A 25,146-nucleotide genomic window follows, 5' to 3' on the forward strand; every position below is an offset into this window, starting at 1 on the left:
ATGTCTCCGTTACCTAGCGGTTGGGCAAAAGAGACCGATAGAATAAGTACTGGGCTTACAAAAAAAAAAAATGTCCCGGGGTCGAGTTGCTCAATTAAAGGCGGTGCTCCAGCATGGCTTCAGTCAAATGACTGAAACAAATAGAAGAGTAAAAGAGTTATGCCTAGAAAACATGATAATCAGTTGGTGCAAGGTCTGGTGAATATGGTGGATGACAGAGTTCTTCCAAGTCCAGTTCCTGTAACTTGAGTAGCATTCTTCATACATGTGGTCGAGCATAGTCTCGCAAGAGAATTGGCCTGTCTCTGTTGACCAATATCAGTTGTTTAATTGAATGTTTACTCATCATTTCATCCAATTGGTTGACTTACTGCAATTGACTTACCAGGTCTCATGAAGTTGTAATGAATGACACCAGCACTGGACCACCAGACAGACACCATTAGCTATTTTTGGATTGTGTTTTGGCACTTCGTCTCTGTCCAACTGCCATGCAGAATGTTTGCTATTGCTGAAAAGAATCCATTTTGCATCATACGTAACAATACGATGCAAAAATGATTCGCTTTTATGCCGTGACAGCAAAGAACGGCAATTTCCAAGACTATGTTTCATTTGATGCTCATTCAGTCCATGTGGTACCTATTTGGCCAGTTTTTTTTTAATTTGCCGATTTGTTTCAGATGGTCCAATACAGTTGGAATCAAAACATCAAACCTTGCTGCTAACTTATGCGTAGTTTGAGATATATCTGTTTCCACTACAGTTTCCAGCTCATCATTATCCACCTTTGTCTCAGGTCTAACACGGGGCTGATTTTCAAGAGCAAAGTCATCAGACCAGAACTCCCCAAACCATCCACGTACAGTGCACTCGTTCACCACATCCTCAAACACCTCATTGATGTTTCAAGCTCGGAACTCATTAATAAACAATACGCATTTTTGATTTATCCATGGGTTCACAAAAATTGATTTAAAAGAGAAAACTCAATATAAGACACCAAGAATTGCATTTCGAAAAGTGATGCTGTAACTCTTCAATGTTGTAAAACAAAGAATTGTCAGGATAAAACAGTTAACAACTGTCAAACTTGGTGCATAAGAAAATTAGACATTTCATTCTTAACCCTTTCGTTACCGTATTTATTTTGAGATGCTCTGAGTTTCTTTCAATTATTTTAAATATGACAAAGAATTTAGTAAAATAACTTATTAAGCTAGTGTTAGGAATATAAATTGTGACTAAGGTTTGGTGGAAGATTTTAATTCAAAACTTATGAAAACAAGACATTTGTACTACAGAGCCGGTTTCAGCCGGGTTGGTATCAAAAGGGATGACCTGATAGTAAACAAAACTGAACAATATACAATCCACTCACAGGCGCACCACTTATAGTCAAAAGAATGATGAACATTAGTGTTCAAACAATATATAAGATCCATCATTGGATCATCTAAGTACTAAATAAACTCCAACCTAAAATGGTACACCTCACTTCCCTGTAGCTGCAGATGAACTATGCCTACAGGCAACCTATATAAAGAAACGAAAATACTCAAAATGAAAGACTAAAGGTTTAGTAAATTGAAACATAGGCAAAAAAAAAAAAATTATTGAATTTACACTATCAAAAATGAGAGATTAAATTGCGGTACACTAAAACCAAAATCACGACTATTTTGTTTATCAATTTGCAAATTAATCATACAAGAAAATAATGTTATATCTTTGAAACAATATTTAGTATCCAAATCAGTTTGTGACCCAAACTAACTGCTAATCTTGATGGCTTTTATTAACAGAAGGAAAAAAAAAACAATGATTTGGAGACAAGCTTAAAGAAAAACAGTCAGTTTTAAATAGCAGCTTAGCAAAATATTACCATTAGCTAATCTTGATGGCAAAATAAATTCAGTACGGTAACATTGGAATCCTTCATATCAGTTTCACTAACTATTTTTGTTCAAAGAAGTCACCTAAATGTGTCTCCTTTTGGGTGAGTTTACATAACTAATCACTTCATTCAAGGCCACAGTATGCAGATCAATACTCATTGCTTCCAATAATATATCTTCATTCAAAACACTGGTGTATACAATATTAACTCCAACATCAGTTTTAAAAGCATTTTTTTCACTGTGGTATAGATTAAATATCCATTGAAAGCAAGACAGTCCAAGGAGGTTCTCTTCTGAAACCTACACAATAGGCACAGGAGTGGCTGTGTGGTAAGTAGCTTGCTAACCAACCACATGGTTCCGGGTTCAGTCCCACTGTGTGGCATCTTGGGCAAGTGTCTTCTACTATAGCCTCGGGCCGACCAAAGCCTTGTGAGTGGATTTGGTAGATGGAAACTGAAAGAAGCCTGTCGTATATATGTATATGTATGTGCGTGTACGCTTGTGTGTCTGTGTTTGTCCCCCTAGCATTGCTTGACAACCGATGCTGGTGTGTTTACGTCCCCGTCACTTAGCAGTTCGGCAAAAGAGACCGATGGAATAAGTACTGGGCTTACAAAGAATAAGTCCCGGGGTCGATTTGCGGAGATATGAAAGTAATACTTGTATATAATGTATGGTGAATTCATGGAAAGAAGTCCCATAAACTCAATTTATTTTAAAATGGAGGCAACAGAAAAGGAAAATAGCAGAAAAATTGAATCTAGGAGATTCCTATTTTTATCCTTGTGAGAAAGATGTGAGTCATAACTAAGGGATATAACAGTTATTTGAAGATATAAGAGGTATCAGAGACGTTCCCCCTATAAATGAGTACAAAAATTAAAAATTTTAATCCAAATAAGTAGCGTAGTGGGTGGGGTTGTGGTGTTATGTCTATATTTTTTGGGAATAATAGACATAACACCACCCACTCCTGCAAAAAAATTTTTAAAATTTTTTTTTAAATTGTATAGTATAGTACAACATAGGCGCAGGAGTGGCTGTGTGGTAAGTAGCTTGCTAACCAGCCACATGGTTCAGGGTTCAGTCCCACTGTGTGGCATCTTGGGCAAGTGTCTTCTACTATACCCTCGGGCCGACCAATGCCTTGTGAGTGGATTTGGTAGACGGAAACTGAAAGAAGCCCATCGTATATATGTATATGCGTGTGTGCGTCTGTGTTTGTCCCCCTAGCATTGCTTGACAACCGATGCTGGTGTGTTTATGTCCCCGTCACTTAGCGGTTCGGCAAAAGAGACCGATAGAATAAGTACTGGGCTTACTATGTATTAGAAATGTCCAATGGAAAGACACTTCTAGGTTTCAATTAAAATACGAACTGATCGTTGAAATCATTACGTGGTGTAATGTATTTTTTAAAAGAAATTTCTATACATAAGAATGAAGTTTATCATGAGGAGGAGATGGTACAAAAAGAGCCAAAAGTAGATAAGTTAATGTAAACAAACAGTAGGAGAAATAGAGAGGTAAAAAAAAAAGGGGGGCTAAAGATAGAATAATGTATAAAAGGGACTTAAGTTTGCATAAAGATTAATATTCATTAGTATGGATTAAATAGAATGCAGAAAAATAAGTAAAGAAAGACAAATAGCTGTTAATATTACAAATAAAATAATATATACTTGGTGTGACTAATTAAGATAAAAAAAAGTGAAATTGAAATAGGGAATAAAGATAGGAATAAGAAAAAAAAATTAATTAATTAATGGCAGTGCCCCAGCATGGCCACAGCTTGTGAGCTGAAACTAGATAAAAAAAGAAATGTAAGGGAGATAAATGAGTTGGGAAGAAAAGTTTTAAAAAAGTTTATTTTATTGATGTGTTGTTAGGTTATACAGTAGATGTGTTTTGGTATAAATAAAATATATATTTTAGATGTAATAATCTAGCTTAGTATTATGGGAGAAGGATATGTAATGATAGTATGGTCGTAGTGGTATTCAAGCTATTAGGGTGTAGTGTCAGTTATGAATATAAGAAACTGTACGAGTAGGAGGTGCACATAAGTGAACAACAATTTATACATAATGTAAGAGAAAAATAATCTAAGAAGAAGAGTGTGTATTTACTCGTGTGTAGGAGGCATATTTGCAGACTAGTATATACAGATACTGGAATTCTAGTCGTTGTACGATTAGGGTATACATATAGAAGAAAACACTGTACAAATATACACATACAGATATAAATACACACACATAATATTGCTTGACAACCGATGCTGGTGTGTTTACGTCCCCGTCATTTAGCGGTTCAGCAAAAAAGACCGATAGAATAAGTACTGGGCTTACAAAGAATAAGTCCCGGGGTTAATTTGCTCGATTAAAAAGCGGTGCTCCAGCATGGCCGCAGTCAAATGACTGAAACAAGTAAAAGAATACTATCAAACCAGCAGCTGCAGCTATCTTCACATGAAGCATGGCTTTCTGAAGCTTTCTCCACAGCAACAGGAAGATATAAATGAGTATTAAATAAATAAATAAACAAGTTTGCAATCAGGTTTCAATTCCCAGTAGCATCCTCAGAAACTTAAAGCCTCCATTTACTTTAGATAACATGGGAAATTAGAAAAAAATAGCATTACAGAAATCTAAAAGCATAACTTAGAAAATTGAACTGATAACAATTTGACCCATACCAAAGTACATTCTTCACAAAATTCTTTGCCAAGATATATCACCAATGTACATCAGTAAAAAAATAATGTGCTTTAGAGATCTGAATACAAATTAATGTTATTTTAGCTAAAACACAATTATAAACTTTAAATGTTGGATTATATGCCATTCTGGGGAAAAAAGTTACATATATAAATTAACTATAGTGAAAATTTAAAGAAGCAAATTTGGTGCTGAGAAACCAAATCAGAAAAATTTAGCACAATGTTCAGTCAAATTACTGAAAATTTAATTGAAATAGAGTTGCCCTACAAAATCATGGTCTGGTAGATTTAAGTGGTAAGTTTGGAAAATTCACAAATACGATATCAGCTGAAGCACATGTACATATGAAAAATAGTTTCTAAATATATCTCAGGTGTGCAAGTAATTTGAAAATACCTCACAGAGTGACAACCATGCCCTGCATAGTTATGGGCTGCCCTTTGGCAAGGCATAGCATCCATTCAATTACCCTGCCAGCAAAGCATGATGGATTGTGAAGAGGTAGCAAAATAGCTCCAGTGATGCTGCACAGAGGAACACCAGAAGACCAACAGCCAGGATCACAAAGCTCCTTCAAAAGAGTAAGTGCAATACATCCAGAGGTGGCGTCCATGGTTGTGTAATCAGCTAATGAAAGGTTCACCATGACTAAAGCTCCCAATTCAAATTCTTAGCAATGGAACTGGATGATGCCAGAGTTATGATAATCCACAAAAGTAGCAAAAAAAAAAAAAAAATCTATTAGATTTCACCTATGATCATCAGATATATGCTAGTAACTTACAATGTACTCATTTGCTCAATTGAGCAAATTAGTACATTGACTGATACCACCTAAGCACTGATGGATAGATAATCTGGATTTTATTATACACGTAACATGCACAACAAATTTCAAACAGTAAGCATACCTATTTCTTTATTACCCACAAGGGGCTAAACACAGAGGGGACAAACATAGGTATTAAGTCGATTACATCGACCCCAATGCGTAACTGGTACTTAATTTATCGACCCCAAAAGGATGAAAGGCAAAGTCGACCTCGGCGGAATTTGAACTCACATCGTAACGCAGACGAAATACTGCTAAGCATTTCACTCAGTGTGCTAACGTTTCTGCCAGCTCGACCTACACAATCTATACCTGCACAGTCTATATCAGTTCCTCTTTTGTTAACAAGCTTGATAGCATTGCCTTACATTTTAAATGGTGCCAAAGTAAGATTGCACAGGAGGCCATAAATTCATTAATCTTATCCCATAAGTCAACATTATGTATAGAGAAATGCAACCATGTGACCTAAATACTGATAAAATAATAATTTAGTTGTGACACAAAAACACTCCAAGTGAAAAACCTATCAACAATGGAAACAACTAGAACAAAAGCAAACAGTTAACCAACAGATATTAGATAATTGCCACAAAATGATTTCTAGTCTGTAGTATTAAATGGTAAATTCACAAGTCTATTTCAAAATGTTTAAATTTCATTTTCAATTATTTTCACATTCTTTTATCTTATTATGTATAGCAGTGGATATGAGGTGTTGAATATTATCAATCACATGCCCGTAAGTTTAAAAACCATACAATATTTATGACAATATGTTCATAAACAAAGCACATTACTACACTACTTCAGTTTAAAATGCTAATACTCATGAGAAGAATCAAATACATCAACTAATATGCTTCTGTTAAGACACAGGAGTAAGAGATATACATGGTTGCAGACATAATGAAATGATTAAGGGGTTTGTGTTCAAGCCTACTAAATGGTATCTTGGCAAATATATTTAACAACAGCACGTAAAAAACACCATCCGATCGTGGCTGTTGCCAGCCTTGCCTAGCCCCCGTGCCGGTGGCACGTAAAAAGCACCATCCGTCCGTGGCCGTTTGCCAGCCCCATCTGGCACCTGTGCGGGTGGCACATAAAAAGGGCATCCAGCCGTAGAAACACTGCCAGATCAGACTGGGCCTGATGCAGCCTTCAGGCTTCCCAGACCCCAGTTGAACCGTCCAACCCATGCCAGCATGGAAAGCGGACGCTAAATGATGATGATGATTAGGTTGATCCATACTTGTGTATGGTGATCTTCTGGATTATGTGCATAAGATGGATTGTAGCTGTAACTCTAAAGCTCAACCTTGTCACATACTATATCAAGCTAATTTGGTATGAGAATTATATTAACCCTTTTGTTACTAACCCAGCCAAAACCGGCTCTGGCTCTGTGGTAAAATGTCTTGGTTTCATAAGTTTTGAATTAAAATATTCTACCAAACCTTAGTCACAATTAATATTCCTAACACTAACTTAATGATAACTAAATCATTTTACTAAATTCTTTGTTATATTTAAAGTAATTGAAAGAAACACAGAGCATCATCATCATCGTTTAGCGTCCGTTTTCCATGCTAGCATGGGTTGGACGGGTCAACTGGGGTCTGTGAAGCTGGAAGGCTTCGTCAGGCCCAGTCAGATCTGGCAGTGTTTCTACGGCTGGATGCCCTTCCTAACGCCAACCACTCCGCGAGTGTAGTGGGTGTTTTTTACGTGCCACCTGCAAAATAAATACAGTAACGAAAGGGTTAAGGGTGCATGTTTGTGTGGAATATTCAACCACGTGGATGTTAATTTAACAAATAGGTAGTTCAGTTTGATTAAACAGAATGCTCATCATCAAACCCAACAAGGGGTCCATCAAGGGATATGATTGCAGGACGATTTGTAGGACACACTTTAAAGTATTCAGGTTTCTTTATAAAAAAAAGTAATTCACTATATTCACTCCAGCCAATACTAAAATAACACAACACACCTACTTTGTAGCTGAGTGACAGATGTCAAGAGAAAAAAATCTACTTCTGATTCATCACTAGATTTATATTCTTAAATTATCTAATAGGTGCAGGAGTGGCTGTGTGGTAAGTAGCTTGTTTACCAACCACATGGTTCCGGGTTCAGTCCCACTGCGTGGCACCTTGGGCAAGTGTCTTCTACTATAGCCTCGGGCCAACCAAAGCCTTGTGAGTGGATTTGGTAGACGGAAACTGAAAGAAGCCCGTCGTATATATATATATATATATATATATATATATATATATGTATGTATGTGTGTGTATATGTTTGTGTGTGTGTGTTTGTCCCCCTAGCATTGCTGACAACCGATGCTGGTGTGTTTATGTCCCCGTTACTTAGCGGTTCGGCAAAAGAGACCAATAGAATAAGTACAAAAGAATAAGTCCCAGGGTCGAGTTGCTCGATTAAAAAGGCGGTGCTCCAGCATGGCCGCAGTCAAATGACTTAAAAGAGCAATAAAATAATGTTGCGTATTCTCAATCCCATCACAGAACATTAGTTTTTAACCTGAATATAGAATGACTCACCTCTGATGGCCCTGCAACTACCACATGGAAATATCGAGCATTTGACTGATCAGGTGTGGCACTTATTCCAGGTACAGGCTCGGCCATGAGCCGCTGAGTCTCCTAAATAAATAGAAAAACATTTTAAAGCTACTTTGAGTATCTGTGAATGGAAAAGATGTGAAAATATAAAATATTACACTTACACTGAAATTATTAAATTTATACAATAACTAACAGTATCGCCCGGCGTTGCTCAGGTTTGTAAGGGAAATAACTATATAAGCATTTTTAGAGAGTTATAGCCAAAAAATAGCAAAAAAATTATGGTAAATTTTTTTTAAATCGTTGACTCATCGTAGACATTTTTAGAGAGTTACTTCCCTTATATAATAGCGAAAAAATGCATTAAAATGGGAAAAAAATTATGGTAAATTTTTTTTTAAATCGTAGACTCATCGTAGACGCGCGCTAATACCCAGAAGGGCTCGATATGAATCAAGACTATAAGATTGGTTAAACTGCACCGCAAAATGTGGGAGTAGTTAGGAATCTAAATCGTAGGAGATAAACAGCACACAACCTCACTTTTATATATAAAGATTTACAAATATAAAAATGCATATTTCAAATAAAATAAGAGCAAATATACTAATAACATACATTAGGGTGATGATATAGCAAAAATAACTGCTTCAGATTAAATATGTACTAAAAGCATTTGGTTTCATTCCTACAAAGCGCAAAGTAATTATCATTAGCATAAATTAGACCAAATAACCCTTTACCAAAACAGATAAAAAGATACTTCTGTGTCAGTGCTGGGAGGAAGATACAGTCCCTCAGGATATGCGGGATGCTAACAGCATTACGCTTTACAAAAACAAAAGTGACCGTGGTGATTGTAACAATTCCCTTCTTTCCTGCCACCAAAAAAAATCATTTTGTTCACATTGTAATGCAGTTGACAAATCAAATAGAAACAATGTAGGGTCAAGAAGGCAAATTTTGTTGAGAGTGTGACAACCTGACAAGTGCTGGTGCCATGAGAAGATGAACACACTCTGTAAAGTGGTTGGTGTTAAGGAGGTCACTCAGCTGTCGAGATCATGTCAACAGAGATGACTTAAGACAGACTTGATCTGCCAACCTGGCAGTAACTCAGAATAAGAACCAACTCAGACCATTCAACCCATGCCAGAATGGAAATGGACTTAAAATGAAGATGATGACAACTTCACTAAAAATGAGTGGCTGTGTGGTAAGAAGCTTGCTAACCAACCACATGGTTCCGGGTTCAGTCCCACTGCGTGGCATCTTGGGCAAGTGTCTTCTGCTATAGCCTCGGGCCGACCAATGCCTTGTGAGTGGATTTGGTAGACGGAAACTGAAAGAAACCCGTCATATATATGTATATATATATATATGTATGAGTGTGTATATGTTTATCTCTCTAGCATTGCTTGACAACCGATGCTGGTGTGTTTACGTCCCCATCACTTAGTGGTTCGGCAAAAGAGACCGATAGAATAAGTACTGGGCTTACAAAGAATAAGTCCTGGGGTCGATTTGCTCGACTAAAAGCTGTGCTCCAACATGGCCACAGTCAAATGACTGAAACAAGTAAAAGAGTATTCCAGATATGCCTTAACTGTGAAAATTGAACTTGATATTTTATATTCATTATAAGCAATAAATGTGATAGGTTGAAAGGGACTCAAAGCTTTAGGTGTATCCAATGTAGCACTGGCACAACTAGCAACAGAAACAGTAATGAATAAAAGACTATGGACTATTCAAACAGCTCGAAAGAAGTAGATAGATTGCTGAGTTGTGTTAAGTTATTAGTACTAAATTCAAACTAGGGTAACACAGTAGCTAAAATAGTAAGTTATAAGAGATTAGAGATTTCTTTCTGAAGGCATTAACTATTAACATCACAAACTCATTCAAGTAGTTCATGAGGTACACAGTACTTTAAATATCTAATTCATTATCTTTTATCTTTGATGGCGCAGGAGTGGCTGTGTGATAAGTAGCTTGTTTACCAACCACATGGTTCCGGGTTCAGTCCCACTGCGTGGCATCTTGGGCAAGTGTCTTCTGCTATAGCCCCGGGCCGACCAATGCCTTGTGAGTGGATTTGGTAGACGGAAACTCTAAAGAAGCCTGTCGTATATATGTATATATATATATGTGTGTGTGTGTGTGTCTGTGTTTGTCCCCCTAGCATTGCTTGACAACCGATGTTGGTGTGTTTACTTAGCGGTTCGGCAAAAAAGAGACCGATAGAATAAGTACTGGGCTTACAAAGAATAAGTCCCGGGGTCGATTTGCTCGATTAAAGGTGGTGCTCCAGCATGGCCGCAGTCAAATGACTGAAACAAGTAAAAGAGTAAAGAGTAAAAGAGAGTAAGTGTCTTTTTATGATAAAAATATTAGTAACCCTCCATATAAATTGAAGCCCTTATGATTTATTCTTGGTAAGAGTGAGATTTAACATTAAATTAGCAACTTATCCACCAATTAAGAGCTTTATTTATTGTGTAGCCAATGTCTACCACTGAAATTTTTTTTAATTGAATATCTTTTGCCACCATATGGATACTTCAGGACAGCTAAATAAATACTCAGAGACAACCAGAAAAGTGAGCTCAGAGCTGGCAACTGCTCAGAATTATCTCTAGTAATTCTGTTCTACTCATTAGAAAAGATAGATTACACTGCGTAACAAAGTTCTTTCTATTCATATTTTTGACTTTGGTCAATAAGTGCTATTTCCTATTTGCTTCTATGTAGAAATGAAAGGAAATGACTACCATTCCCTTCAAACTTTGCTTTTACCATCTATTTTGAAACTGACATTTTCCATTACATTTCAGACAGATTCAGTGTTGAGTTACTAAAGCAGAAATACTGTTATAGCAAATATTCTGCTCAATACCACAAGTTTGCTTGTCTATAACTACTTGAGCATGTCCATTAGTGGTTAACAATGAGCAAGAGTAGAGGGATTCTTTGGAGTTGGAATAAATGTAACACTAGTAAAGTTTGAAGTAAATAGTAATTTTTCATACTTTCTAGGGGTAAGCAAACGGGAAAAAACAGTTGCTCGACAAGGACAAAAATTGTGTCAAACAGTGTTACGATATAAGTAAGATTCATTTTAAAAAGGAAAATATTAAAACTGCATAAGAAAGCTGGACTTCAAATCAACCACTGCAGCATCTATAGAATTAGTTCTCACACCAATTATGTAACATTCAAAAAGTTGCATTATCATAAATGACTTTCACATACTAGACTCTTATTCCACTAATAAGTGATATACCTCAGTCTAAGTGCAATTGTAGGAAACTAACTGTGATCTAGAATTACTATTTGCTAGAGACCCTGAAAATCTATAAATCTTAATTGTTGCATGCTAAAATTGCTAGATTTGTACCAAAAATTATCATTCCCAAAGAACCAGGCAGGCATTCCACTATATCTTTTAATATATTCCCAACTCTTTTATGATTTTCCAATAAAAGATTTTCATGATCAATAAAACATGACCCCAAATAGCTTTTACTAGACATTTTTCGTCTTCTTTCACTGACCTTGAACCCTTTGCTATTAATAGTGTAAGATAAATATGGAAGAATTCAATATAAAAAACAAAGTTATTAAACAATTTCATGTATGGTCAATGGTTTACTTTGCTATTTAAAACTGTATCAACGATGGTTTTCAGTAGTTTAACCTTTTAGCATTTAAACCGGCCCAAATATTATGCTTTATGTTGAAACCAGCCAGATCCAGCCTATCACACCTACCCTACAGTGTCATTCTGAAAATAAACAATCACATCATCAATATTTCGAAACTACAAGATAATGCATGATTAATTCAAAATAATATGAAAGAATAAGCATTACATATGACAGTAATCTGAATGCTAAAGGATTAAACAAACTGCAAATTTTTATGTCAGCAATCTTTGACCAGTTGCAATGCATGTTAAAATATTTGAGTATTAAATACGGTTCATCAAGTGAAAAGATGCCTTTTGTGCATCATACAGCCAGCAAGTCTCCCACTTAAATTGCAGCCATTCCTTTAGTCACTTGCCAAAAGAGTGTGTACTAACTTTGCAGAAACCTCCCACCTATTATTGCTCAAGCAAATGCATCTAATGGAGAGTTTCAACATTTACTGAACACTTCTCTTGAAACACTATAATACACACTGGATGAAACTATTCACAAACTTATCTTTCCCACTAGTCTCCCCATTATGTACACATACATGCCAAGCAAGAAAACCCCTCTTCTCACTTCAAACCAGCAAAGCTGCTAATCTTAACAACATCCCTTCAAATACCCTAAAACACTGCACACTAGAGCTATCCCTAATCCTTGCCTTTTCATACATCTCTCTACTGATATCTTTCCCATCCTTTGAAAACATGTCTAAGAGCAATTTTTCTAATTTGGCCAATGAATAACTTATTGCTTTCACTACTGACATCTCAAGAGATGGAAATAGACACTTAACAACCACCTTCAATCTTGTTGCCTGTTGGACCATCAGTACAGCAATCCATTCGCTAAACACCTGCTTACTGTGTTATTCACCCTTGAGAAGTGAACATAATGCTATTGCATTTGACATCAGTATTGTATTTGATCACATCTGGTATGAGAATCCAAGAAACCTGCCTATAGGCTTCAGTCATTTCCTCTTTTTCATTGCAAGCTTCCTTAACATGCACTGCTAGAGTTTTCTTTCGGGATCGATGGGCCACGCCTTCGTACTGAAAATCGAGATCGAGCGAGCTTTTGCCCTTTTGCTCGACGTGTGGTTTCCGTCCACGCTGAGCTCGCCTTGGGACACCTGCGTTACCGTTTGACAGACGTACAGCCCCAGTCAAACTCCCCGACCGACACTGTTCTCGACTAGAGAACACAATCAAATTTGGTGTGATCCAAGGTTCAGTTATGTACCCCACTCTTTCTTCCCATAAACTGTTGTCACTTCAAACAATGCCCACCCCACCAGACATTCTACACAAAGACATCATCCGCATGCAATCTAAATATCTCTTGTTAAACTAGCACTGCCTCTGAGATTTTGAAAACACTCCAATGGAGATATGGCAATCTTATCTTTCAAAAAGCACAAAGACACAATCACTGCACAATCTTGGACAATACAAGAATTAAAATTTTCAGTCTCTAGAAGTGTTTGATTTCATTATCTTTATAGGCCTTTCCTGACAATCTTACATTCATAAGATAGCGAACATTGCATTCCATAAGACTAACCTTCCTCTTCTGTAGCAGAGAATATTCAGCTTCTGTATAACTCAAGTAAGAACTATCATGGAAAACTGTTCCCTGCACACAAAAATCCTAAATTGCATCTAAAAGAAAGCCATCTTGGTAGCTGGTAATAACTTACTCAGCACACAACCACCTGTGTTGTAATGCATAACTCATTTACTTCCTTAAAAAATTTTTTTAATGACAAAAATTAAGATCAAATTTAACAAGACTTCTCCACACATGAATGACGGTATCTCTGGCAGAAACGTTAGCACACCGGGTGAAATGCGTAGCCGTATTTTGTCTGCAGTTACTTTCTGAGTTCAAATTCCGCCGAGGTCGATTAAATAAGTACTAGTTGCGGGGTCGATTAAATAAGTACTAGTTGCGCACTGGGGTCGATATAATTGACTTAATCCGTTTGTCCCCTCTGTGTTTAGCCCCTTATGGGTAGTAAAGAAATAGGTATCTCTGAATCATTCACGAGCAGCAACCATACACATAGGGTCACACAAACCACTTCACCCAATTATTCTCACATTTTTCTCCTTCTGCAGACAACAAATATCCGATTTCAACATCAACACCTGTGAAAATCTTGAACACTGCTGCTTCCTAACTAAACCAAGAAAAAAAAAAGTTACGACATTAGCAGCACTACCAGCTATATTCTAAATTTATTATAAATACTGCATAATTGAATCATAAAAATAAATAAAAACACACAGGTGTATATTCTAAAGGTAAAGGAGATATATATGAATATATATGCATGCACAAATACAAGATTGAGAATGTAAATTTAAGAGTTCATGAGCTATAGGATTTATTTCAGAAAGTGACAAATACTAATGTGACTAAGGATTTGTGCTTAGTGTTTCAATGATTCGTTGCTGGGTCATTTTTCCAAGCTGGGGCACCCCCTAGAAGGGTTTAGCCAAGCAAATCGACCTCAGAACTTACTTTGAAGTCTAGTACATATTCCAATGATCTCTTTTTGCTGAACATAAACAAACACCAGTTGTCATCAAGTGGTGAGAGACAAATGCATACATACACATAATGAGCTTCTGCACAGTTTCTGCTTGTTGGTCACTGGTCAACCCAGGACTATAATAGAACCATGTAGTTGCAAAGCAAGCTTCTTAACCACACAGTCATGTTTGTTTAATCCTTTAGCATTTAAACTGACATATCTGGCCCAAATATTTTATCTGTTTCATCTTCAAACCAGCCACATTGGACCTCTCATACCTACTCTACAATATTGTTCTAAAAATAAACTTTCACATCATATTAAAATCTCAAAGGTACAAGATAATGCATGATTAATTCAAAACAATGCGATTAAATAAACATTACATTTGACAGAGTAATCTGAATGCTAAAAGGTTAACTACAGTAAAGTTGTTAATCAGAAGCTACACTCCTAAACAAAGTTCATTAGAGTAGGAGGAGTCATGCAAAATAAATAACACAAATCAACATGTCTATGCTAAACTCTAGAAGATTAAAATTAAACACATCCACTCTCCACGAAGGATATTTCTAAAAGGAGGGGGGGGTTACTAAAGGAAATCTTCACAGGAAAATTAAATAAATTAAACACTAGTTTAACATAAAATACAGTATCACTGATATATATGGCAATTAGAAAACATTCAATTTCCTAACTTGAATCCTAATGTTTAATTTCACGTTAACTAATATTATATATTTACGGAGATGTACTCGCATAGCAAGTGATTTGATCTGAGATCGTATGCTGGAACGAAAACAATTGCAGCGTGGAAGGTGTTTGTAAGCCATTTAAGAAACACACAAAAGCCGTTCGATTCACTTCAACATTTAAGTTTAATTTGTCAAAATATTTTCGTCGCTAAAATCCGCGACCTGTTCACTGACAAAAATCCGTGCTGCATCTGAGCATTTGTGTGTTTCTTAAATGGCTTACAAACACCTCCTATGCGGCAATTGTAATATTATATACAGAGTTAAAAAGATTACTGGCAATGAACAATATAAAGTGACTGCAAAAGAAAACGATAATAGTATTGAGTGATTAGTACAGATTATATATAACCAGAAGAGAAATAAATCCAAGAGCACTTCCTGTGAAGTAATTTAGATTAACTAAACAAAATTAGGGTTAATAAAGAATATTGAGGAAATGAGATAACATTAGACAAAAACAATTGACCAGACCTACACAACAGCAGAATATAAATGATGATGATGATGATGATGAAGAGATGCTTTCTGCTGCCAGTAATGCACAAATTCTGCATACAATACCAATTATATCAACTAAGCCAACAGTTAAAATGTTGAAATACACTATATTGATAAAACAGGTCATCATCATCATTTAACGTCCGTTTTCCGCGCTAGCATGGGTTGGACGGTTCGACCGGGGTCTGGGAAGCCAGGGGCTGCACCAGGCTCCAGTCTGATCTGGCAGTATTTCTACAGCTGGATGCCCTTCCTAACGCCAACCACTCCGTGAGTGTAGTGGGTGCTTTTTACGTGCCACCTGCACAGGTGCCAGGGGGGGTCTGGCATCGGCCACGATTGGTTGGTGCTTTTAACGTGCCTCCGGCACGGAAGCCAGCCAAGGCGACGCTGGCATCGGCCACGTTCGGATGGTGCTTTTTATGTGCCACCAGCACAGAAGCCAGTCAAGGCGGCGCTGGCATCGGCCACGTTCGGATGGTGCTTTTTATGTGCCACCGGCACAGAAGCCAGTCGATGCGGGGCTGGCATCGGCCACGTTCGGATGGTGCTTTTTATGTGCCACCAGCACAGAAGCCAGTCGAGGCAGCGCTGGCAACGGCTACGTTCGGATGGTGCTTTTTTATTCAATTGGTTTATCTTGCAAATTAGAAAATGGCAGTTCACATTCATTAACAGCCAATTAAGAGTAACAAGTGGTCTAATTTTTCTGCTACTAAAGACTAGATAGGACTTATGACTTCATACTTTTGAAATACATTAAAAATTATTAAAATAAATAGAATGTGATCTGATTAAAGTAGCAATCTACTTGAATCAGTTTGTAGCTAACATGCAGCAGGAAGATCAATGCTTGCAAACAGCAACAGATATTACTTAACTGGCATATTCGATTCCGATAACTAGAACTGGATTTGATATGTTGACAGTGGTCTGAATTTAGCCAACATAGAAAATAAGCAGAACAGGAAAAGTTGTTCTGCATTTCACTGGTAAAAGACAAAACATGGTTTCATAATGCAGCATTTTCATTTCTGACAGTTTCTCCATATGTAACTCATCCAAATTGAACCAACCTCCTTCCCTTTTAATTTTACATATATCTGTTCAATTATTTTGCTTTCATGTGGAGATATAATCTTGTTAAACACTTTTTTTTTATGATTCATTTAAAAGAAAATAACATTGTTAAAATTTATAATTATTGATTACCTAATGACTAATTAAAGCTTCTGTAAGTGGTACAGAAATAGCTAACAGCAATAGACTGTTTGCATGGCTGGAAATTCTCTTACCGTCCTGATATGATTATTGCTAGAGATTAAATGTTCAAGTTGGTTTCATAACCAACCCACCCAACACTGCCCAAAACTTTTCACAGTCCAATTCATCCATATTTACCTCTTCATATTTAAACAATAATATTCATGTTAGCGAAAGCATAAGACTTAGCAAGATAAACAGTTGCTGTACAGTAGCTGATATTTTTATGGGAAATTTGTGTTCTCCAAATTAAAAAAAAAAAAAATTTTCCACGTTTTAACTTTTTATCCTTGAAATAAATGAATTTTTGAAAGAAGTGGCAACAAATAAAAAATGCAATAAGAAAAACAAAGAAATCAAATATTACAATTTCTTACCACTAAAATAAGAATAGCCTGGGCAAAGTTTAGAAAGCTTCTACCCCTACTGGTGACAAAGGGTCTCTCACTCAGAGTGAAATGTAGATTGTATGATGCATGTGTGCGAACTGCCATGCTTCACGGCAGTGAAACATGGGCTGTGACTGCTGAGGACATGCGTAGGCTTGAAAGAAATGAAGCTAGCATGATCCGCTGGATGTGTAATGTCAGTGTGCGCACACGACAGAGGGTAAGCGCCCTGAGAGAAATGTTGGACATAAGAAGCATCGGATGTGGCGTACAAGAGAGACATCTGCCCTGGTATGGTCATGTACTATGGAAGGATGAGGAGAGCTGTGTGAAGAAGTGCCACTTCTAAACAGTTGAAGGAAACCGAGGTAGAGGTTGACCCAGGAAGACATAGGATGAGGTGGTGAAGCATGACCTTCGAACGTCGGGCCTCACAGAGGCAATGATAAAAGACCAAGACCTCTGCTGTGACTGCAAAGATCCAGCAAATAAAGTGAGTTCGCGGCTGTATCCTACGCCAGTTTTGCATAACCAGCCCCATCCCACTCAAAAGTACCTTGGATCGTAGAGTGACCTGCTGTGCTTGAGGAGACCTATTGAGTCAAGTACATCAACATTAAAATGAAAATCAAATGGAAATTGTAGTGGTGATGCCGGTGGCATATAAAAACACCATCCGAACATGGCCGATGCCAGCACCAACCATGACTGGCTTCTGTACGAGTAGTACGTAAAAAGCACCAACCGATCATGGCCGTTGCCAGTTTCCTCTGGCCCCTGTGCCGGTGGCACATAAAAAGCACTCACTACACCTACGGAGTGGTTGGCATTAGGAAGGGCACGAGCAGTAGAAACACTGCAAGATCAGACTGGAGCCTGGTGCAGCCTCCTGGCTTCCCAGACCCTAGTCGAACCATCCAACCCATGATAACAGCAATTCAAACATCAATACTGAAAGCAAGAATAAATTCATTCCAGAAACACAATGGAACAACAACTTCTAAATATTTCCCAGGTTGAAATTTTCAAAAGAAACTCAACCCAATCAATCATCTCAATGATTCAAAAACCAATTTTGGCATTTAATTTTTGTGTTGGTATATTCCAAACAACTACTGAAACAAATCTTTACACATAACACAAAGAAAAAAGGTGGCTATGGTCTTTTAAACACCTGGATGAAATTCAGGCCTTTTTTGCAGAAAATATGGGCATCAGGAATCTCTTCAAGACTGGAAACAACTGGAACAAACATTTTAGTCATCCCTGTTTCCACTACCACAAACAGTACAGCTCTTTGTCATGCCAGCACTTGCATATATGAGACACCAGTAGTACACTTGTAGACAAAGAACATTCTGCCCTCTTATTTGAAGATTCTATCCATTGGTATTTAGCTCTCTGAAATAGTCCACATTATAGTCAATGGTGAGATTCAGAAAGAGGTTGATTAATTCAAGTATTTTGATGCTACCTTCATTGATAGAGAGGAGATGTCAGCACCAATCATGCACAAAGTACATTCAATCCTTTTGAAAGCTGGTCTGGTTTGGAGATACACGTAACCATAATAATTCACATTTAACAAGTGTTCACCATTTCGCAGTACAACTGTGCAGTGACCAATAAGGCACACATGCGTTCAAATTGATCAATTTCACTGAATTCACTACACTGACACTTAGGATTTTGTGTGCAACTCCACTGCCAGATCGAGTCCCTTCAACAGCTTTAGCTCAGAAAGAGCCTGTATTGTTTTGGTGACGAATAGGCAGAAACGTTAGCACGCTGGGCGAAATGCGTAGCCATATTTCGTCTGCCGTTACGTTCTGAGTTCAAATTCCGCCGAGGTCGACTTTGCCTTTCATCCTTTCGGGGTCGATTAAATGAGTACCAGTTACGCGCTGGGGTCGATGCAATCGACTTAATCCCTTTGTCTGTCCTTGTTTGTCTCCTCTGTGTTTAGCCCCTTGTGGGTAATAAAGAAATATGTATTGTTTTGGTGACATAACAGTCATGCCAGAGCCCTTCTCAGAATGGCTTAAAAAGAAGGACAGGTAGCTAAAAATATGGATCTCACCATAGACTAATGGTGTAAATAAATACACCCTAAAAACACCTAGATTTACATAAATGGTGTATTAACACCTATCTATCTCCATGACAAAATACAATGAATGGCTTTCTTACTAGTTCGAATATGCCCAAAGCATATTTGAACTGGTAATTATCTTGTATTTATAAGCATCACTACTTAGTGCTCCCGCCCAGTAATAATTACTGAAACAAGAGGAAGAAGCTGATTTATAAGAGACAAAATGAATATTGGAAAGACGAAGGTGATGGCAAATTAAGTATTTAGTAAAATGGAAAAAGGTTAATGATCATGTAAGGATCACTCACCTACTTTTAGTGAAAGGAGTATACAAACTTTAAGTACACTGGAAATATCCACTGAAAATGTAGCAGTGCCACACCCTAGTGGTTGAGGGGAACCTGTGGAAGAGGTAGACCCAGGAAAACCTGGGACGAGGTGGTGAAGAACAACCTTCGCGCTTTAGGTCTCACAGAGGAAATGACCAGAGACCGAGACCTTTGGAAGTATGCTGTGCGCGAGAAGACCCGGCAGGACACGTGAGGCCATAACCCATGGCCCCTAACTGGGACGTAGTCAGTCCACCTGTGCATACCTTCCTTCTTGGGACACTTGTGAAGACCTGTTGAGGCAAGTGAAAATCAAACCAATCGATGAACATCAATGGAATTTGTATTTTTGTGGTACCAGTGGCACATAAAAAGCACCCACTACACTCACGGAGTGGTTGGCATTAGGAAGGGCATCCAGCTGTAGAAACACTGCCAGATCTAACTGGCCTGGTGCAGCCTTCGGGCTTCCCAGACCCCAGATGAACCGTCCAACCCATGCTAGCATGGAAAGCGGACATTAAACGAAGAAGAAGTAGTAGTAGTAGCTAAATCTAGGAGAAGCTGGAAGAAATGACAGACTAGATCTTGGAAACAGTATGAAGACAGGTGTGAAAACATTTTAAGAGACAAAGAATGAAGAAGGTGGATCTACTCAACAGTGGCTAAAGCAGGATGCAGATGAAAGAAATTGCGAGAAATGATAAGGAGCATGTTAGTGAGTAGTACTGTTGAAACTACAGGAAAAGGTGCATGTTGCATGTTTAAGAAGCACTGTGATTTATGGGAATGCAATATAGGCGCAGGAGTGGCTGTGTGGTAAGTAGCTTGCTAACCAACCACATGGTTCCGGGTTCAGTCCCACTGCGTGGCATCTTGGGCAAGTGTCTTCTGCTATAGCCCTGGGCTGACCAATGCCTTGTGAGTGGATTTGGTAGACGGAAACTGAAAGAAGCCTGTTGTATATATGTATATATATATGTGTGTGTGTATGTGTTTGTGTGTCTTGTCCCCCTAGCATCGCTTGACAACCGATGCTGGTGTGTTTATGTCCCCGTCACTTAGCGGTTCGGCAAAAGAGACCGATAGAATAAGTACTGGGCTTACAAAGAATAAGTCCCGGGGTCGATTTGCTCGACTAAAGGCGGTGCTCCAGCATGGCCGCAGTCAAATTACTGAAACAAGTAAAAGAGTAAAGAGATATGGGTAATAGAAGTGAATCAGCAAAGAATGCTGGGGAAAAAAAAAAACAGAAATGAGAATGGCTCAGTGGCAGAATGGAAAGAATGGTTCAGTGACCGAGTGGAATACTGGAGAGATGGAGAGTGAGTGAACTGCAGAGAATGATGGAAATACAATTAGAAATGGAAATTGTGAATGAAAATGAGATGAAATGGCTGGGTCATATGTTGAGGAAATATCAAACAACTTAAATAATTCCAGAGCAAATTTTTTAGAATAAATCCTTTTTATAATAGGCACAAGGCCTAACACTTTGGGAAGGTGTCCAGTTGATTACATCAACCCCAGTGCTCAAGTGGTACTTATATTTTAACAAGGCAGCAAGCTGGCAGAACCGTTAGCACGCCGGGCGAAATGCGTAGCCGTATTTCGTCTGCCGTTACGTTCTGAGTTCAAATTCCGCCGAGGTCGACTTTGCCTTTCATCCTTTCGGGGTCGATTAAATAAGTACCAGTTACGCACTGGGGTCGATATAATCGACTTAATCCGTTTGTCTGTCCTTGTTTGTTCCCTCTGTATTTAGCCCCTTGTGGGTAGTAAAGAAATAGGTACTTATTTTATTGACCCCAAAAGAATGAAATTCAAAGTTGACCTTGGCGAAATTTGAACCTAGAACATTAAAGTAGACAAAATGCTGCTAAGCATTTTGCCTGGAATGGTAATGATTCTGCTAGCTCACTGCCATTTTAGAATTAAATAATCCCATCAAGTAATAAATTCTTTTAATATTTATTTCTTTACTACCCACAAGGGGCTAAACACAGAGGGGACAAACAAGGACAGACAAAGGGATTAAGTCGATTACATCGACTCCAGTGCGTAACTGGTACTTAATTTATCAACCCCGAAAGGATGAAAGGCAAAGTCGACCTCGGCAGAATTTGAACTCAGAACGTAACGACAGACGAAATACGGCTACGCATTTCGCCTGGCATGCTAACGTTTCTGCCAGCTCGCCACCTTAAGATGACATATATGTTGTCATATACATATGTTGAAAGTTTAAGTACAGGGCTTAGTTATTGTGTTACATTCATGATCACGAAATCATGGTTTTGATTTCACTTTGCTCCGCAATCACTTTGACATCTGACATGTGGCGGCACGCTGTGCAGCTGTACTGTAAAAACATTTGATCACTATAAACAAATCATCTCTACAGGTTGTTTTGCAAGAAACTGCAGATCCATTATCCATAACAGGAGGGTTCCCAATATGTTGAAAGTAAATGTTTGCAAAACTTGTTAACTATGGACATTTGTTTAACCCTTTCATTACTGTATTTATTTTGAGATGCTCTGTGTTTCTTTCAATTACTTTAAATATAAACAAAGAATTTAGTAAAATAACTTAGTTATCATTCAGCTAGTGTTAGGAACATAAATTGTGACTAAGGGTTGGTGGAAGATTTTAATTCAAAACTTATGAAAGCGGGACATTTTACCATGGAGCCAGAGCTGGTTTAGTAACAAAAGGGTTAATAACTATCACAAACACCTCCAGAGTGCCGTACAGCAGTAATGGATTCTCAGTTTTCTTATGCCAAGGCAGAGGGTACAGAAACGAGTTTCAAATGCAAACATCTTCAATGAATCCTATTTATTTTCCTGTAGAAATACCAAACGTCACTGCTTTGAGACTGACTTTCATAATCCTTAAGTAAGCACAGCATTGTAACCCAAATCAAATGATGAAAGGAATTCAAATCAAATCAATCTAAGCTCAATTCAAAACATAAATACTACTATGTTTTATCTAAATATCTATTATTTAATTTGCTCTGAGGTTGTTTCAATTCGTACCTGAAAAGGTATAGTAATAAGAACTTAAACTGCGAATTTCCATTTATTCATTCATTATCATTTAATGTCCAGCCACTCAGGCTTCATGTCTGTTTTAGCATGGCTTCTACAATTGGATGCCCTCCCTAACACCAACCACTCTACAGAGCGTACTGGGTGCTGTTACGCAGCACCAGCACAGGTGTGTTTACATGGCATTTATTTCAGTCTCTTGTCATTCCCTCTGTGAGTCCCAACATCTGAAGATCGTTTCTCACCCCTTTGTCCGTCTTTCTGGGTCTACCTTTTCCACATGTTCTCTCTACACTTAAAGATCAGCACTTCTTGATGCAACTGTCCTCATTCATATGCATTACATGACCATACCAGCTCAGTCTTCTCTCTTGCACACTACATCTGATGCCTCATATACCCAGTATTTTTTTCTCAAATCACATACTGTTGTATATGCACACTAACATTACCCATCCATTGGAGAATACTGGCTTCATTTCTTTCAAACCTTATGTCTAAATATTTTATTCTGGAGATAGCATTTGTAACACTGCAACTCTCAGAGAATCAAATACACTTAATACTTGCTTTCTGTCAAATTGGTTTCAAATTTTTGGCACAAGGCCAGTAGTTTTGGGGGAGCAATTTTTACATCAACCCAGTACTCAATTGGTACTTATTTTATCAACCCTGAAAGGCAGTAAGGTAAATCAACCTTGGCAGAATTTGAACCCAAAACAAAGACGAAATACTGCCAAGCATTTTGCCCAACATACTAACGATTCTGCCAGCTTGCCACCTTTATGCTTTCTGACAAAATGCCAAAGAATACCTTACACTCTGTGCACCTAATATTTGCTTCCTTTGGGTATTCAAAGTGAAACCATCTCTCAGATATGAGGGTTCTTCGTATGCACTACCAACATAGTTTGATCTTGTGAGTCTTCAAACACTTCAAAATCTAAAATTTTTGCAGTTTTCCAACAGAATTTGTAATGACATTAGCACAATTCCAATAAAAGCAAAGGTTAGAATGAAGAGAATGCAAAGACTTTTAGGGAACACTCGTCTATACACTAAAATTCTTAAGTTCTCTGCTTGTCCTGACCCTTTTCTCTACTTCATACATGGTCAAAACCCCTTACACAAACCATTATCCACACTTAGCTTTTCAGACCAATCAAGCTTTGAGAAAAAGGCTATGCAAAAATGCTTCTGAAAGCAGGTAACTGCAGTAAGTTATCTTTATAGTGACTAAAGTCATGCAACTATGTGACCTCAATGACTGGTATGGCAGCAATTTTCATTTGGGCAGGATATAGGTGCAGTCAAGATGTGAGTCATGACAGACAACTATAAAAGATTACTTTAGAGAAGCAGAAAATGCAATTGTGATGACTAATGAAGAATAAAAAAAATCATTTTCTCCGAATATTGATAAAATCACAAGAGATACTTGCTGCAATCAAATTATGTAAAATACAGCTCATACAGACTAATACAACTGACTAGTAACTCAGGTTTCAGAAAATCTAAGAGAGGGAGCACTACAACAAACAAACAATATCAGTTCAAGAGAATTATCTCAGAATTCAGTGAGTAAAAATGACTGCAATAATATTGTTGGCTAAAGAAGAAAGAAAAACATGAGTCCATTCAAAACACAGAAAAGAAGATGTGAAACTATGTACCAAAATATAAACCTCTGAAGAGAATTTTTCATCCAAAAGAGTTTAAATTTTAACAATCATTGAGAATTGGTTAAGTATAAAAACAACCCCAAAAAGTGTAATTCTTGCAGAACTGAAACCAATATATATCATCATTTAGTATCCATGTGTGTGTGTATATATATATATCATCATCATCATTTAACATCCACCTTCTATGTTGCCATGGGTGGGATGGTTTGCCAGGAGCTGGCCAAGCAAGAGCCTACACCAGACTTCTGTAACTGTTTTTGCAGGATTTTTACAGCTGGATGCTCTTCCTAACACCAACAACTCAGCAAAATGGACTTTTTATGTGCTTAAACAAGCAAAGGCGAGGCAAGTTTTGGCAAGGTTTTTACAGCTGGATGCCCTTCTGAACACCAACCACTTTACAGAGTGGATTGTGGCACCTGCACTGACAGGGTCACCAAGTAACTTGCAAGACAAAAATTATTTGCAAGGCAAGGGGGCACTGGAGGAGGTGACCTTGTGTCAGGTGATGAAAGATTATAGTGAGACAGAGAGAAACAGAAACAGGTGTCTTGCAGTAGAAGAGGTACAATGTTACCCACCTGGAGAGTAAAAGAGGGAGATCAATAATGAAATCAGAAACAGGTGTGCAGCTGCAAGATGTATATGAGAGGAAAGAGATAGAGCATATTTTTGTGTTAAATAGTTATTTTTAACATACTTTTTCTGCTTCAAAGCTACAAATTTATATTCCTTGCGTACTAAAATTTCGTTAAATATTAATGAGTAAGCTGAACTTGATTTGGT

General features: G+C 37.7%; 1 protein-coding gene and 1 long non-coding RNA gene across 3 annotated transcripts in view; one reads left to right on the forward strand and one right to left on the reverse strand.

Moving 5' to 3' along the window:
* Positions 1–25,146, reverse strand: part of LOC115213152 (ubiquitin-conjugating enzyme E2 N) — a 54,211-nt gene that overhangs the window by 12,901 nt on the left and 16,164 nt on the right. For both annotated transcript variants that reach the window (XM_029782087.2, XM_036504307.1), the window contains exon 2: positions 8,024–8,125. In XM_029782087.2, coding sequence (XP_029637947.1) covers positions 8,024–8,125 — 102 coding nt within the window. The remainder of the gene's footprint in view (positions 1–8,023; positions 8,126–25,146) is intronic.
* LOC118764036 lies at positions 9–24,934 on the forward strand. Its single transcript, XR_004999821.1, has 3 exons — positions 9–19; positions 3,427–3,430; positions 24,836–24,934. It is a non-coding gene; the product is annotated as an uncharacterized LOC118764036 (long non-coding RNA).

Source organism: Octopus sinensis, linkage group LG6 (assembly GCF_006345805.1).
Source record: "Octopus sinensis linkage group LG6, ASM634580v1, whole genome shotgun sequence".
Classification (NCBI taxonomy): domain Eukaryota; kingdom Metazoa; phylum Mollusca; class Cephalopoda; order Octopoda; family Octopodidae; genus Octopus; species Octopus sinensis.